The 18,952-nt window shown below is 39.1% G+C and overlaps 1 protein-coding gene across 2 annotated transcripts in view; it reads right to left on the reverse strand.

Moving 5' to 3' along the window:
* The window catches only part of LOC145987228 (importin-4-like), a 94,170-nt gene that overhangs the window by 32,511 nt on the left and 42,707 nt on the right, over window positions 1–18,952 (reverse strand). For both annotated transcript variants that reach the window (XM_083121745.1, XM_083121746.1), the window contains exons 13-14: window positions 18,381–18,450; window positions 2,243–2,394 (exon numbers count right to left, since the gene is read on the reverse strand). In XM_083121745.1, the coding sequence (XP_082977871.1) occupies window positions 2,243–2,394; window positions 18,381–18,450 (222 nt within the window). The remainder of the gene's footprint in view (window positions 1–2,242; window positions 2,395–18,380; window positions 18,451–18,952) is intronic.

The raw sequence follows: 18,952 nt of genomic DNA on the forward strand, positions 1-18,952 counted from the left end.
GGCAACGATGCTACCACTGTGCTATCGGGGAGGCCCTTCATATCGAATAGCAGTGAAATGGCACAATGATATGGTTGACAAGAATAGGAAAATTCTATCAACTGTTATAGACTGCATTAAAGTTTGTGGTGTATGGGTGTGCATTGAGAGGTCATGATGAATCTGCAGATTAACTTAACAGAGGAATATTTCTTGGCCTTGTAAATTTTGCGGCCGAACTTGATTCATCATTAAAGAACATCTTGAGTCTGCTAGTGTAATTTAAGGGAACCTCAAGCAAAAATGAAATTTTGGACTGCATTTTGGAAGTATGCAGAGAAGAAATAAGCATTCAGAGAGAAAATACTCATTTTGTTTCAATTCAGGCTGATGAAACTACAGATTCTTCTTCACAGCTACAACTTGTTCTCATTTTCCGCTATGAGAGATCTGGAAAAGTTTATGAACGATTCTGGGGATTTTTTAATCCTGCTCGTGCCAGAGCAAACGATATTGCAGAAATATTGTTATCCAAAATAGGTAAAGTTCTTAAAAGATAAGCCATATAAATTAATTGCTCAGTGCTTCGATGGGGCAGCTGTAATGAGTGGGCAACATTCAGGTGTTCAAACACTTATTAGGAAGCCTTATGAATATGCATATTTTATTCATTGCTATGCCCATCAATTAGATCTCACCGTGCAACAGGCTACTCTGCATATAAGTGGGGTCAGGACATTCTTCATGCATCTTACTGGCTTTGAATCATTCTTTTCAAGGTCACCTCAGAGAATTGCTGCTTTAGAATCAGTTGCATCAAAGTGGTTGCCCAGGGCAATTCCTACACAGTGGAATTTCAATAGCAGACCGGTGAACACAATATTTGAATACAGGACGGAAATTATAGAATGTCTTGAAAAAATAGACCAGAGTACCGAATTAGATGGTGTGACAATCCGAGAGGCAGCTGGTTTATGTTATCAATTGAAAAACGACGCCTTTATGTATTGGCTATCACCGTTTCACAAAATCATGCTGCATGTTGACCACTTGTACGTCGAAGTTCAGAAAACGAACACGGACACAGTACAAGTGCATGCTGCTATAAACAAATTCGAAAATGAAGTCACGGACGTGAGAAATGGCATATCCGGAAGAGAACGTTCATCCGAGGAAGGAAGTGATCCAAAACGTCAGCATGAATCGAACTCAGCAACAGAGAAGCTAGTGGCATCTCTACAAGTTTGCGATACCATAACAATGCAAGCCCGTGAACGCTTCTCATTCACAGAGCATCTTGTGGCTTCAACACGTTTTAGCTCAAATAAGTTTGAGACATATGCTCTAAAATTTCCTGAATGTGAGCTAAATGATGCTGTTGATGCATACCCCTTTCTAAATAAGCCAATGCTGAAAACTGAAGTAACTACATTGTATACGAGAAAAGATTTCAGAATCAGTGGTGGAGCAACCTCCCTCCTTCAGTTCTTCCTTCATAACAACTTAAAAGGGGTATACACTGAAATTGTGAAGCTGTTACGTGTTACTGTAACCACTCCCATGAACACTGTGGAATCAGAAAGGTGTTTCTCTATGCTAAAGCGGATTAAAACTTTTATCCGTAACACCATGAAGGAGAAGAGATTAAATGCATTGGCCATGCTATCCATTGAAAAGAAACTTGTTAGTAAAATTCCTGACTTCAACAAAAGAGTAATCGAGAACTTTGCATGTTTAAAGAACTGATGAATGGACTTCTTATACAAAGAAATAACACATTAATATTAGTTTTCATTATTGGCATGGTGAGGTACAGAAAGGAAGAGGAGCAAGACCCCCTCCCCCAGTGTTAAAAGTGTAAAATTTTGACATATTATAGTGAATGAACTACTCTGCACTATATAACTTTGTGTGGAATCGAAGTCCATGCCCTCTCCCTCTATTAAAAGACGAGGAGCAGCGGCTCACCTGGAGATAGCCAATAATTTACATATCAATTTAAGTGTCGTAAAGTAACTGTAAAAGTAAGTGTTGAAACATTACTTCTATTGGAGAAAAGTAACTCTGTTACAGTTACTTGCTTTTAAAAGTAATTAGTTACAGTTACATTAAAAAGTAACTGTTACTTGTAACTGAGTTACTTCCAAACACTGATACACACACACACACACACACACACACACAAATGCATGCATCCAGGATTTTTTTCAGAAGGAGCTAAGCAACATTTTAATATGTATATAGATATATTTGCAATACTTACACTTCTTTCCTTCTGGAGTGTTAATTTGGGATAAATTTATGCAAAGCTGTGTAAGGGTGCCTAGTGCAGCTTTCTGTACATCTTCCTGGTAATAATTAACCAAGTCAAACACTTCATTGAAACAAATATCCAAATATGGTTCAAAGGCCTCCCTGTAGAGTGGAAAAAACAAATTACTCTTATATTTATTTGCACATTACAATTAGCATGACAATATAATTTCATACAAGCTTTATTTGATTATTAGTATTTCAAAATCGGAAATATATAAATTGCAGTTGCAACAATGTAAGATGTGTCAATCCTACTAAGGTGAGGAGTGGGGGAAGCAAGTAATGAATGCTGTTAACGATGTTCTATTATTTTCCACTAATATTTGGTCAGGTAAGGTTAAGTCAACTGATGTACATACAAAGAGGTATGTTTGTTTGAGTTTTGTTTTAATTCCACTTTTATGCACAGATAGGCTACTTGGGACTGGACCTACAGTTTAAAGTGGGATCCAAACCACTATGTGCCTCCACTGGGTATAGAACCTGGAACTGCTTGATTGCAAGGTCTTTGACACTGCACCATCAGGGAGCCTCAGAGGATGGAGAAGAACTCCACACTTCTTGTATTGCCATGTGTGTCACTTCTTTTCCCATTTTCGTAACACACACTTTTCTGGGGTTTTATTCTTCTCCGAAGTTAGGATGAATGTGGAAAATGTGTCCAATTATTTGCTACATTCTTAGGGGTGTTGTTCTTGCAGAAAAGTTTCCTCTGAAGTTGCAATCATGGAGTCAAAACAAGTCTATGGAAAGAAACAAAAGACTAGCACAAAGCAAAAGCACAGACAGTGTTTGTACACAAACATGTACAGTGGAAGAAAAAAACGAGAGTAGCACAAAATAAAATAAAGTTTGTATGAGGCCAGACGTATTAAGAAACAAAAATAGCAATTTTTGCATGTTTGCATCTCTGAGGTCAAATCTTGAAATCTTGGGAGAGACAAACTGTGTGAGATGCTGAAACATGATAAAATTCAAGTATAATTCCAGGTTTTCAAGCTGAACTTTCTGAAAATTCGAAGGTACAAGCAGATGTTTTCTCTATTTGAACCTTACGTACAACAACCTCCCCCCCCCCCCACACACACACATTTATAGTAGTAACAATATAAAGGGTCTGTGTGATTTCAATGTATTCAAAAATTCTAATTGAATTTAACTAAACGGTATAGCCCTAATATTTGAAATATTAAATTTAAGGTGCAGAGTTTAAATTTGCAATTTCACATACTCAGACTGGAAATACATCTACAAATACAAGTCACAAATGTAACGCATGGAGTGTACCAATCTACGAAAAGTTGTTAATTGAATAAGAATTTCAAACTCAAATTTAACTGATCAACTAGAAGATACCTTATCTTGCAGTAATCTTCATCTGTCAGATAGATCGTTCTGCAAAGGACGTGAACAAAGTAAACAAATTCAGAGATAATGTTTAATTTTCCATGCAGCTTTCTTTTCCTTCCTCGATAAAAAATAAAGATTAACTAAAAAATTTGCCTCAGGGCATTTATAAATTCAATGAGATTTGGATTAATAAAAGTTGCACGTTTTTCACGTCTACGAAAAAAAATTCACACATAATTCCCGGAGCCAATAATTAATGCAGAATTCTAGGAATTCTCGGCAGGAATGTAGCTAGGTTGGTCAGTTTAGGGGGTGGGGGCCCAAACGTCAGAAATATCTCTATGAAACCATTAAGAAATATAACAACAAACATTATGTATATTATGTATGTATATACACAGTGCTCGAAAAATCTTCTTCAGAGCTAGTCGCCAGCTCTGAAAATCAGGCGCCAGCAAACCTCCTACTAGCAATTGTGGATACTATAAGAAGCTGAGCCAGGCCCTGTGGCGATTGGCACATCGCGCTACGATGCTAGGGGTCCTGGTATCGAATCCTGGACTGGGCTTGGATGTTTTTGAGTGTTTGTTCATCAATTTCGTCATATCATCCATCTTCGCAAATCCAAAAGTGGCACAAAAAGGGAAGTAAAATAAAGCAAATCAATCAATATATAAGAAGCTGAGCATCACCGTATTCAAAAAATCGCTAAATCATGTGAGAAAGTGTGAAGTGGAGGGTTGGGGTGGAAGAGTAAGAAATTGTTACTGATTCTATGGAATGTTCACAACGTTGATAAAAAAAATCACTTGCTAGCTTACTCTGTACTGCAATTTGAACTTAGAATTTTCAAAGTTTCGTACATTGAAACTTAAAAAACAGCAATATTACAGCAAGAGATCACAGTCACCAAGCTGAAATTTTTAGTCGGGACCTGGCAACCGGGATTTTTCGAGCCCTGTATATACCATACATACATATATATTTATATGAGAGAGTGAAAATAAGAGACAGATGTTGTTAAATTAAAATCAAGTCTCATATACACATGTGCACCACTCCCCAGTGTACACAGGATGTTTTTGTGGGGGGTTAGAATTGTAAAAGTGGATAATACACTCTAAAAAAAAATAACAATCGTGGCTAATTTTAATGGGGGTTTGCTTGATTGAGTTGGCGTTTTAAGTCCATTTTATGCACAGTAAGGTTAATCGGGACTGGACCTACAATTTAAATTAGGATCCAAACCACTATATGTGGCTCTGCCGGGTATCTAACCCGGGAACCCTTGATTACAAGCAGCGACGCTACCACTTTTAAGGGAGAAAGTATGAGATACTTGGAAGGCCGTTCCATCTTGACGTCAGAGAAACACTCCCGCACTTGTAAACAGGTGATGCCAATCTTAGCATAATGGTGCTAAACCTATACCTGCCGCAAAATTAGTTTGGTATTGATGCTGGTGAAGCACGTGGAGAAATCGGGTCTACGTCACTGCGGGAGGGTGAGTTGCTGGCATGCGAGCCAATCAAAATCTTCCCAGTGCTTCATCCAAGCCCTGGTTACCTAGCAACAGAAAACGTTTATCTCGGTGTTGCCGCTTATGGGGTGATTCTTCCTGTGATCAGATTTCATGTTGGGAAAGGATGTGTTTGTTTGTTGCATTGCTGTGATATTTTAACCGGTCCGTTTGTTTAGTGTTTATTGTATTTAGAGTATTCTTTGTTGTATATAGCGTGCTGTTTTAGTGTGTTATTTTTTGTACATAATTTTCTGTGTTCTGCTTGAGTGTGTCGTGAGCTTGTGTGAAGAACGTCAAGCACAGGAGGCAATACTCGAGATGACAATGTACCAAAGAGGCCATGCACTAAAAGAAAAAGGAATTCTTCTCAAAGGACAAACGCGGGAGATGGTTTGTTCTGAGCGCAAATAATTTGAGCAAAGAGAAAAACAATGGGGTCCAATCATTTCTGTAAATAAAGTTCTGGACAGGACTGCTGCTGCTGTCGGCGTGTCTAAGAACACTATTGTTTCCATAGGGAAAGAAAAATATAATGTGGTAGAAATAAATAAATAAATATATGCTAGGCTTCAAAACTGAAAACCCCAGGAAAGAAGAGGAATATCAGTAAATGCGTGACAAATTTAGATACCTTTCATCAAGATGCTATTCGTCGCCATATTTACTCTTATTATAGGAGGAAAGATCATCCCACTGTTGGGAAACTGCACATTTCGTTGAAAGATTCGGGACTTTTTCAAGGTGGGAAAACATCTTTAAGGACAGTCATAAAATATGTGGGATTCTCATACAAAAAAAATAATGAACTCAAAATAAAGTAAAGTATGGAGGCATTGGGGATGTGGAGGTAGGGCTCCACACATTCTCGACCTTGACCTAGACCATATTATGGAGGTGATGCGGTGATGTGGTTCTCCAACCGCCTTTACCGCAGGTTTGCCCCAGGTACTCACTTGGGCTGAGTCGACCCCAGAGCCGCTCGGGATATTTGAAAAGGTTCCACAAACCACAATGGGTCTCCCACGTGAAAGTCAGACACCCCACCAACTAGACTTTGTGCAATTCAGTTGTGGTATAATTGAAAGATGGGCAGACTTCGGAAAGAAATGATTATTGAAAGTGTATATATTCAATATTTTCAGAATGGATTGAAAAAGTAACCTGTAAACAATGCTAGTTTCATTAATTCGTTCATGTTGTAAGGGAGATGGAAATGAAGAGAGAAAACAATAACACATTCATCATTGTTGTCATCATTGTTATTCCATTTTCCTCGAAAAACAATAACACATTTCATCATTGTTGTTCCTTTTCATAACACGTTTTCCCCAACACAGAGTCAGAGGGCTGCACTGCGTACCGTACTGCATGATATGGCAACACCGTGACGTGTGTTCCTTCAGCTCTCAATACCAAACTAATTTTGTGGCAGGTTGTGACTGTCTTCTACATTCACAAATAACTAATATTTACTTGATTTATATTGCATACAAGTTTATAAAATTAACAGGGAACTATTGAGATTAAGAACGCTGTATCAATGTCGATATTTGTTTTAAGTTGTTGATTTCGATTCGTTTTTGGCACCTGTGAAATTTGGCGCCAGGAATCACAAATCCAAAATAAAATGGCCATGGAAAATTTATCCTACCATGACGCAAGACAAAAAATTTTGGGAACATATTTGGCCCCTCCTTCCAGGGAAGCGATCCTCAACCCGATTTATAATAAACGGGACTTTCCACCCCTCAAACCCAGCAAACTCCATACGACTCCTAGTCAACTTGGGCCACTCAGTAGCGCTTGGGAAAATCCATTCACAGCGTTGACAACAGAAGAACCAAGTCCCTTACACCCGGAAGACGGCCCCAGTGTCACCCACACCTCGGTGGGTCTCGCCAACCACACCCAATTTTCCAGACCCCGCCATCGGCCACACAGACGTTTGATAACAAAGACTAGGCGTCCAGGTGCTGAACACTTGGATCGTCGGCATGCCTCCAGTTCCAGTTCGGACACTGATAACGACAGAAATGTGGTGACCCACCCCTCTCAATCGATAGGAAAGGATGACATTTGTCCTTCCTTACCCGTAGGAAATCGGGCAATTCCCCCGGTATCTCCACGGCCGCGGAACCCTCAGCTTCCGCTAAAAAACGCTATGCCAGGAACAAGTCTCCAGTCTCAAGACGTCCATCGCAGTAGTTCTGACTATCAGACATTATCTAGCGATCACCAATCCCTATACCACTCTCTCCTGGACCTTATCCCACACCTTTGGAATTCGGCTATTAAAATTCACGACTTCACAGAACAAGAACAATTAATTCGCAAAATTCAAGATCTTACGACACATTTACTTTCTATTATATCGGGCCGTTAGAATGTCCCGGTATAGACCGCCTTCCTGTGTTCTTTTTGTTCTCTCTCTCTTTCCTCCCCCATGTTATTTCCTGTCATTTTTCAATGGAACGTCCGCAGTTTTTCGGCCAGAAAATGTGAATTACAGCGACTTCTGGCGGATTATAAACCCCACATTCTGAGCCTACAAGAGGTGAAAGGCACACGATATGAGAATTACAGATTACCACATTTTATCTCCTACGGTCCTCCTTTCCCCCCAACACAACGAGGTGTTGCTATCTACGTACATGAAAATATTCCACACTCTCTTCTTTCTCTCCCCCCTTCTCTTCCTTTGATTCACTATTATAACGTAGAAATTGTTGCTGTACGCATTCAATTCCATCATCACTTATTCACACTCATATCCCTTTATATTCCTCCCCACCACTTTTCGCAGACCATCCCGTTATCCACCCTCAATGAACTTATTACTTTACTCCCAGGACCCTATTTAATAACCGGTGATTTTAACAGCCATCACCAGCTGTGGGGCAATGTCCTGACAGATCGATTAGGTTACACCATTGAAAACTGGATCAATGAGAATGATTTTATTATTATGAATGACGGTACCCCCACCCACTATCCACACAATGGTTCCCGCCCGACCAGTATCGATCTCACATTAGTATCCCCTAACCTTTTCTCTCATATCAATTGGATCAATGATTTTGACTTACGAGGGAGTGATCACACTCCGATCTTTCTTTGTTTACCGAATAATTTCTCGAATACAGGCGTGACTGACATTCCTGTCCGTCGATGGACACGTAACTCTATTAACTGGACCACCTTCCGATCTTATTTTCTTAAATTATATTATACGGATACTAGTATACCCTCCTACCGGACTCTGACATATACCCAATTCCTCCACATGATTACGTTAGCTCTTGATCGGAGCGGCACTCGCCAAAAATTTTTTACCATCGACCGATTTCCCAAGATTCATTGGTGGAACACTCAATGTGCCGCCATCAAAAACAGAAAAAAAGCACTCACAAAACTTTATGCCAAACACCCCACGCCCGAAACCTGGCTAGTACTACACAACATTCAGACTATCGCAAAAAATACATATACCAAAGCCAAACGACTGGCATGGAAACTTTTCTGTCAGTCCCTTGATGTGACTCTCCCCATCGGAGTCATTTGGCGCAAATTCAACTCTTTACGACACCCCCATGTTCCTCGCCCCCGACCGATTAATAATGCCTGGGAAGCTGAATTTATGGATCTCCTCACACCTCCTACGGTTACCCTACCTCCCCCATCCTTAGCCCAGACAAACATTTCATTCACAGCAGATTTCCCTGCTGTTACAATATCGGAACTACAACATATCCTAGAGAATACCCCCTCTACTGCTCCAGGATATGATGGCATCACTTACGACACCCTCAAACACCTCCCAGAACAAGGACTTAATATCCTCACGGCAATCTTCAACTCTGTTTATCGCAGGGGTAAAATCCCGCGCGGTTGGACTCAACATGTTGTCATTCCAATATTAAAACCGACTAAACCAGCTCCCCATGCCACGTCTTACCGACCTATTGTTCTTATACCAGTAATGGCTAAATTATTCGAAAAAACTTTACAACACCGAATAACTTGGAATTTAGAGAAACAAAATTTTTTTCCTCCCTCTCAAATGGGATTCCGTACCGGGCTTGGCAGCCAAGACGCTATATGTACTCTTACAGTGGCACTCCAGAACAGCCAAATCTTGCGACAATACTGCTTCAGTTTATTCATAGATGTTGCTCACGCCTACGATTCGGTCCAAATTCCCATATTATACCAACTTCTTGGTAATCTTCACATTCATCCGGTGGTAGCTCACTTAATATGGCATTTATATCATGAACGAATATTGGTTTTTTGGTTCCCCCATAACGTTACGGGACCACGATTAATCCGGAGTGGTGTCCCCCAAGGCTCCCCACTCAGCCCAATTCTTTTCAATATATATACACAATATTTGCATCAAACACTCAATACTAATCATCATATCCTTCAATATGCTGACGATTTTTGTTTTTACAATAGCACATCAGATGCCACTCGAGGCATCTTAGACCTACGCAAATTTATCATTCAATTACGCGATTAATTAGCGCTCCACGGCTTATCATTTTCCCCGGAGAAATCACAGATTATTATTTTCAACCCGTATATGCTTACTCGCTATCCCAATACATTAACTCATTTACATCAAATTCCGGTGGTCCAAACCTGTAAATACTTAGGTATTCATTTCGACCGTAAATTAACTTGGCAACCACACCTTAGATATTTACTCACAAGAGGGAAAAAATTGATCAACATTTTGAAAGGACTTGCCACTACCAAATGGGGGGGGCCACCCCTCCATTATGCTATTATTTTATAAGAATTGCTTTCGCTCACTTTTTGACTATTCGGCGCCCGTATTGGGCAGGATGTCTGATCGCTGGCTCCAAAAAATGGATATCTTACAACGACAGGCACTCCGCCTTTGCCTTGGATTAATGGCATCTAGCCCCAATGTGAGCGTTTATGGAGAGAGTACTGAACCGCCTCTCTCCCTCCGATACCAATATTCAACCACGAAATACATATTGAAAACATGGGAACGACATCCTCACCCCTTCAATACCGTATTCGCTATTCAACGCCAACTGAATGCAACTCTAACTCTCGATCGCTCTCGCCCTCGACTTTTCTTTTTATCTTGTTATAATATTGATCGCGACGCCTACCATCTCAGCTTTACATTTACATCCCCTTTGATATACACTTTACCAATACTCACCGCCCCTCTCCCTAATATTAACTTTACTGATTTCGGTCGACACGCATATTACAAAGAACTCTGGCCCGACCATACTTTTATCAGACGGGTCCAAAAATGCCGACCGCGTTGGATGTGCCTTTTATGTCCCTCAATACAATGTTGTACGACAATTTTCCTTATCGTCAGAAGCGTCCATTTACTCGGCAGAGTGCTATGCCATTTATCAGGCCTTGATCCATGCTCGTGAAGCACAATACACGCAAACTTTAATTCTCACAGATGCCCTCAGCGTATTATTCACGATCGCTCGTTGTGGTAAGGATGCTTATCGGTTGCAACTCTTTCCCACCTTAATATTACAAGAGTATTTTCACCTCCAAAACAAAGCCCAACGCGTACAGTTTACCTATGTCAAAGCGCATAGCAATCTTAATCCTCATCAAGACCTCGTGGATCATTATGCCAAAACAGCTGTGGACGTTCCTATCCCCTCTCCTATCCGACTTGCCTATACTGATCTTCTCCCACGGGTCAAAAAAAAAAATTCACTCTCAGTGGGAAAATTGGGTTCATGACGCAGTGGTAATAACCACTACTTAAAAATGGTTCTATGATAAACCCCCTATTCGACCCCGGTTTCATCATTTAAAAATGCCTCGAGAAGTGATCACCTGTATCCTACGCCTTAGAACGGGACACGTGACCACAAACGAGCATCTGGCACGAATTCACCAAACTCCTACTCCCAATTGTAACTGCGGAGAACATAAACAAACCCCCACCCATTTATTTTTCCAATGCCCGCTATGGAACACACAACGTCAGGCACTCCTCCACAGACTCATACGACAAAAGGTTGCTTTTCCCTTCTCCTTGCCCACTCTACTTTCATCTCCTTCCCCCTCTACTATGTGGATTCTCTATGGATTTGCCCGACAGTGCGAACTCCGCTTTTGATTCCATCCCTCATCATTACAGTATTATAGTGCCAGTGAAGTGAAGTGTAAAACTATATTGTGCTGTTTATATTAGTGCGCGAACTTTTAGCCCTCAATGTTCTCAGACCGTTGCCCAAGACTGCTACCATTCAAGCGGTGAGGGGCATGAAGAAGAAGAAGAAGAAGAAGATTCGGTTTTGTTATATGTAAGAAGATTGACTTAAAAATGTCTTGTGTTAAAAATCGAAAATAAGTTTATATCAAATGTTATAAAGTGAAATAATATTTTGGAAGTTGAGTTGCGTTGCTTAATTCTTGCAATGTAAGTATAATAACATTATGAAAACCAATTGAGCGCTGAGGACTTGCAATTTAATTCTAAAATTGTGTTAGTCTGCTCATCCTTCGCGTACAATATATATTCAGTGTGAAGTATCGTTGCAAGAAATTGGTGGCCAGTAAGGGGAAATTTGGTTACACTGAAGAATTATAAATTTTAGACTTATTAGTGTCCCTTCCTTTATGTACTTCATATTTTCGTTCTGTTGTCGTGAATACAAATTAGTGCAATGACAACGAAGAATGTTCCTATCGTGCCATTACCTACGGGTACTTCAGATTTTAATGCTCAATTATTGGTCATGTTTCGGGAATTGAAGGAATCAAATGACAGCGTAAGGCAAAAGTTGTCTGAGCTTGAAAAATCTCAGAAAGAGCAGTTTTCATCTCAGAAAGAGCAGTTGTCATCTCAGAAAGAGCAGTTGTCAGAGCTTGAGAAATCTCAGAGAGAGCAGTTGTCAGAGCTGGAGAAATCTCAGAGAGAGCAGTTGAAAGAGCAGTTGTCAGAGCATGAGAAATCTTAGAGAGAGCAGTTGTCAGAGCTGGAGAAATCTCAGAGAGAGCAATTGTCAGAGCATGAGAAATCTCAGAAAGAGCAGTTTGCAGAACTTGAAGACAGAACGGTGAAGTGTATTGAAAATATGAACAACACTGTTAAGGAGTTGGGCAACTCACTCCGGATGGAGATTGGGCAGGTTGCTGAAGCTTGCAAAACAGCAAATGATCAAATAAAGGGACACGTTAAAGTGTTGGATGAAAATTTCCAACAGTTGAATATATCTGGTGAAGCGAATACCAACAGCATTCGTAAGTTAGAAGATAGTGTTGCTGGATTGGGTTTGCAGGTAAACGAGCAGTGGAATGTTATCAGCCAGATTAGGGAAAGTAATAATGAAGGTTTAATTCAACGTGTTGAGATCTGTGAAGCACGATTAAGTGATGTAACAGCTAAACTACTGATGACTAATACTTCAACAATCCATAAAGCTGCAGGGAACAATGGCAACATTACTGAAATATCACGTAATCCAGAGCATCCTGTATCTTTATCCTTGTCATCTTACAGTGCTTCAGAAAATGAATCTTTTCCATTGCATATGTCAGGAAAACGCAAATCTACAGGAAATCCTAAATCTAATTTGTCAGCTCCTACTTCACCAGTTAATGTGCGAAATTCTCGATTAAAGAAGCCTCATAAAACTTCACATGTTAGTCATGTTGATCCAGCAAATAATGCTTCAGAATCTAGCAATATAGACTCTGATATGTCTGAAGTAAACAAAACTAGATACAATTCGCAAGGAACTTCTGGCAAACGATTTAAACCTAATTACAACACGAAGCACCATAGGCACGCTACTATCATTGATTCTGATACAAATAAACCATCTACTTCTAAGGAACAACCACGAAAGTATCTACGGTTGAATGAGTTGAATATGTTGCCTAAATTTTATGGAAATCCAGAGAAATCTAGCCAAAGGAAGTTTATTAAAACCTTAACTTCACATTTGGATTTGCTTCAGATTCCAAACGTTCAGAGATTGGAATGTATTCGGAATTGTTTTCAAGGGCCAGCCGAGGGATGGTACAATACGCACGTGGATTCCTTTATGACTTATAAACATTTTGTACATGAGTTTCTCAACCAGTACACTTCATACTCATTGACGCAGGCTCAGTTGTCAGAATTGAGGAACAGAAAGTATGATCAAAATAGCGGTATGAGCATGGAGGCGTTTGCCACTCGTCCTTATTCAACATATTATAATTTGGTAGAGCGTCCTAAAGATGCAGAAGTCATAGACATTTTGATTAATCAGTTTCCATCGATTACGGCACAGACGATATTAGGTGCTGGCTTAACTAAGGTTGACGACGTTATTAATTTACTGAAGAGACTGGATTTGATAAAGACCAGATCTAGTAAGAAGTGTGATTTGCCTAGTGATTTTGAAGTGAGAACATCCAGGTTTACTAAGGATTCAAATGCGTCAGATTTCAGAGATAAGCAAAAGTACAAAGTTCAGACAGTTAACACGCAACCAAGGAACAGCGAGCAAAATCCTAATCAAAGGAATAATGGACAGTTTTCTCGCAACAATAGAGATTCTAATTCTGGTTCTACAGCGGGTGGTAGCTCGTATAATAGAGGGCAAAATGTAAATAACAATTCTGATCGGCGTCAGGACTTTACATTCAGAAGAAGGAATCAAAATAATTATGACAATCAACAGTTCTTTAGAAGAAACTTAAATGCAAATAACAGAAGTTATAACAACACCCAATTTCGACGAGACAGTGCGACACCACAGAATGATAGACGTTCTAATACAAGGCAAGGATATCTACAAACGAGGTCAAATTCGGATCCTAATGTGGCTTGTTTTCCTAATTCACCGAACCATAGTACAGTTTTCGACAGTAATGTAAATTTATGTTCTAATTGTCGTCAGCCCTGTGAACGACCATTTGTTTCCCCTAACAGTAATGTTACTTTAAGTAATGGGCTGAATGAAAATGCAGTGTCATTTGATACAAGGGAGAGACAATTAAATCAAAGTATGCTGTCAGGAATGCAAGCATAATTAAAAACTGCTGTGAATAATCTCAATTAAATTTATAAGTTACTAATAAATGCTTTGTATATGGCATTATGCAAATTATGAATCATTCCAGTTAAGTGTTGAGAAAATTTTGCCCTTGTACACGAAAGGTGATACATTACAGAATGTCTATAGTTTGAAATGTTTTAACTGTTATGAGGGAAAGAAATGATAGTTATTGACAGTGTTTGAAATATAATTAATTGAAGTTAATAATGTTATTGTAGAAATCAAAGGTGAATTAATTTCACTGTGATCTGTAGAAAGATGTGTGAAGTCAGTCATGATAGTTATGAAATGTGTTACTTTCACGAGTAATAGTATTTATTAGTAAGCTTGTCGTATGTATATCTAAATGTTATGCAAGGACCGGGCATGTTCAAGCAAATCAATATTAATGAAGTTATATATTGGGATCAAATAATAATTGGAGGTAAGGTGTTTATTGGATGTGTAATAATTCAATAATTAATGTACTGAAGAGTCGTGTTATGACTGTACATATTGTATTTTATTTATATTAAGTAGTTTAGCCAACAAGGAGATTGGGTTCCGCAAGGCTACTACTAAGTATTGTTCCACGTGTGTGTGAATTATATATGCCTCATAATTTGACCCATAATTTTTATGTCTTGAGAAAACTCCTTGTGATCTGCACACTTTAGATAACATACAGGGTGATCATAAAATGTTTGATCCCTCGAGTAGTTTTCTATAGAGAGTGGGGGGACTATGTGACTGTCTTCTACATTCACAAATAACTAATATTTACTTGATTTATATTGCATACAAGTTTATAAAATTAACAGGGAACTATTGAGATTAAGAACGCTGTATCAATGTCGATATTTGTTTTAAGTTGTTGATTTCGATTCGTTTTTGTTATATGTAAGAAGATTGACTTAAAAATGTCTTGTGTTAAAAATCGAAAATAAGTTTATATCAAATGTTATAAAGTTAAATAATATTTTGGAAGTTGAGTTGCGTTGCTTAATTCTTGCAATGTAAGTATAATAACATTATGAAAACCAATTGAGCGCTGAGGACTTGCAATTTAATTCTAAAATTGTGTTAGTCTGCTCATCCTTCGCGTACAATATATATTCAGTGTGAAGTATCGTTGCAAGGTATAGCATAATCTGCAACCGTAGGCAGAAGTTGAACTCAAAGGAAAGTGCTCTGAAGAAGAAAAAATAAAAATAACTGCACATCTCTATTTCAGGAGTGGACATGTTTCCAACAAAAAAGAGTAAACCAGCCCAAGGAAAGTAGCAGAAAAGCTAAGTAAAATAATTCAAATCAATCAAGCAAGCTAACCCCAATTACTGGCCTCCCTGATAGCTCAGTGATGTCGACCTCCATGGCGGAGTGATTAGCACAGCACGCTGCGATGCCAGGGGTTCCAGGTTCGAGTCCCAGGTAAGACATGGGTATTTGTGTTTGTCCAAATGAGAAAAACTGAAATTTGAGAAAAACCGATAAATGTAAAAAGTTGAGAAAGAGGTGAAAAAATGGGGGATACTACCGCATGGTGCTACAAAGCACATAGTGCTGTTCTTTCTTAGAGTAATAAGCAGGGGTGCAAAATTAGATGCTAAAAACTTTTAAAACGGCAGACAAATAGGCATCCAAAATGCTGGATACATGTAGGCGCTTGATCCCACAAGTATTGACTTGATTTTTTTGGTATTTTATTGTATTTTTCTTATTTTTATGTCAATTTATTTACATTCGGTTAATTGCAACGAATATGATGAATAGTAGGTAGATGAAATTGATTATAGGAAAAATGCTTTATTAAAAAAAAAAGAAGAAGAAGAAATGTGAATATAAGCATATTGCAGGGAAATTGTGGATACATTTACTGCTTTTGCTTCATTGTTATCCTCCCCTTTTTTTCCTATGATAATATCTAGTTCTCAAAACCTCTGGCTTTAATTGCGGCATTGAGGACGAATGGTGATAAGATGAAAGGACAATCACGAAGGAACATGGACAAGAGAAAACAGAACCTGTCATTGGATTACACTGGCTGTGGGTCCACATATCGAAGCCTCATTAATCTGAAACAATGCAGTCCACGGTGTACTACATGGAAGAAAAGTTGATACTTGAGTGCCCTCTGTAAACACCACTCCCTATTTTAAATAATATTGGTTGTTTACTGTGATACCGCAAGCACACGTGTATGTGTGTGTGTAAAAATAAGTAATCATTGCACAATATTAATAACCATATTGGTTTTGACAGTAGAATTTGACTAGAAATGGATGTTGCCTGTTATTTCAGTTTTCACAATGTAACATACACGCCAACATAAGCCTTGAGAGGTGTGTACTTGCGCCAAGGTAACTGAAACACCAGAACTACAGACTTCCCTTCCTCTCTCTTTCACCCTGGCACTTCCATACTAGGGTTTCAAATGCGGTGATGAATCTGTTTTATGGGAATATAACTCCAATAAATCCTCTGCTAGGCATCTCATGTATATCATTTATACCAGAATTGAACCTAGCACCTTTTACTTTGAGGTGATCGCATTACCCACTACACTTCGGGAAGGTCCCTGTCTGTTTTCCAACTGGTTGAGGACTTCAAGAATGATGACGTTGGATAACAAATTTTACATACATTTATGGTCTAATTTCTTAAAAAATAATCTTGTTTGTGATTGCAGAAGTAAATATTTGATGGCACTGGATGTAACAGATTTCGCACAGCTAATGGCTAATTTTATTTTTATATGTGAGCGGAACGTGGGTTTTTATGCACCCTGCGTTGGTACTTTCCTTCAGCCCACTTTACAGTTTTTACAAAGGATTCTGCTTCCGACATGTAAGCCTAATACACTATGAAACCCGATGCCCCAGGCTCTAACTCTGGTCAGGCATGGGTATATCATGCTTGTCCTATCACCATTTCTTCAGTTCATCATTCATCCTCACTGATTAACCCTTGAGATAGAAAAGCAACGAAAAATAACCAACCTAGAAATAGAATGAGAAAAAGTTTTCTCCAAATTGTACAAGTTGAGTACACTGTCGCACGGGAAGAAGATTTCCGCTTACGTGAGTAATGATTGATTGATTTGCTTTATTTTACTTTGCTTTTTGTGCCACTTTTGGCTAATTTGCATCGATGAGAATGAGTGATGTATGATGAAACTGATGAATGGACACTCACAAACATCCATGCCCAGGCCAGGATTCGAACCCAGGACCCCTGGCATTATATCGTGATGTGCTAACCACTCCGCCATCTTTCTTGAGTAATTATACAAATCAAAACAGGAAGCACTTCATAAGTAATTTGTTTCTCTATATCTTATGTACCTATTATTCGCTACATAACTTAGGATTAATTATATTTGTATGTCTAAATCGTAGTTACAACTTTGCCACTTATGCTGCAACTGAAACTGCTACATTTGCCTCTGGAAATGAAGAAAATCATGCAGAATTTTAAAAGCTCATGTATCTAAAGTATGTACATTATTGTTAATAATTTACTACATACCCTGTTTTCTTCCTTGAGGTGGTTTTATTCTTCATTATGAACATGTGTTAGCGGCAATCCCCTCCCCCTGAAGTTTTATCTCGTAACTTATATCAATCACACGCACCTCACTATGACTGTCTTTGTAATCTGAGACAAGAATGAAAATTGTTTCCAAAGAGCTTCGGAAGGAGGGACATCTGTCACCGCTTACCAGTCAATCTGTCTGAATTTTGACCTGGCAGGCATTTTCAAGAGACCTCCAAGTTCTCTTAACAGGATGGGTAATAAAATCATTAGTGGCAGCTCCTGCGTTGCATCTGTTTTCGACAGGCAAGAAGTAGAAAAATGCGGATTAGAAAGACAAGTCTTGCTTTGGCATTCATGAAGCAGGAAATTTAAGAGCAGTGTTTCAAACTGTAAGCAAAATTTACTGAAGAACAGTTTTGCAATATTTGCATCAAATAATATTTCCAGTAAAATACAGAAACATTTGCCGGGGCCACGTGGACGTTTGCGGGGGCCAGTGCCCCATGCCCCCCCCCCTTAACAACATCCCTGATTCCCGGTGAGTAGCCATCCTGTGAAACCACTTACTATTACTTAGTAACAGAGAACTTTAATAATAAGATAAACTTATACATGCATACCCTACATTAGCAGCAATCTCTCTCAAAGCTTGACAGACTATCTCCCTTTCTTTATCCTCTGCACTGCACCCTGAATGAGAAACAAAGTGTCACACATTAAAATAAAACCAATATAATGTTCTACGTATATCTATCATTTTCCCGTCTTCTCTCTGTCATTACATATTCTAATCTTTGGTGTATTCTCTTCTACTTATTTTGATCTTCATTTGTCTGATCATTGCTGCCTCTGTATATGCCCATGCAGGAATAAGGGAAAGGTAAAGTTCCCTGTGCATATAGTTCCATGCCATAAAGGCACAGTTAGGGAATGTGGGGGTAGGGCCCCAGACATTCCCGATCTCTGCCATTTTGGAGGTGATGTGATCAGCACTATGCTCTGGCCACCAGGGTTGCCCCCAGGTACCCATTGATTTGAGGCTGGGTAAGCTCCAGAGCCACTTTATGCAGGAACAAAAGAAAAAGTAAAGTGCTCCCCTGTGCTTTGCACCACGTCATGAAGGCATATAGGGGGTGTGGAGTTAGGGTACTCACACATTCTTGATCACAGCCAAAGGTGAGGGTGATATGAT

Source organism: Lepisma saccharinum, chromosome 4 (genome assembly GCF_977018435.1).
Source record: "Lepisma saccharinum chromosome 4, izLepSacc3.1, whole genome shotgun sequence".
Taxonomy (NCBI): Eukaryota; Metazoa; Arthropoda; class Insecta; order Zygentoma; family Lepismatidae; genus Lepisma; species Lepisma saccharinum.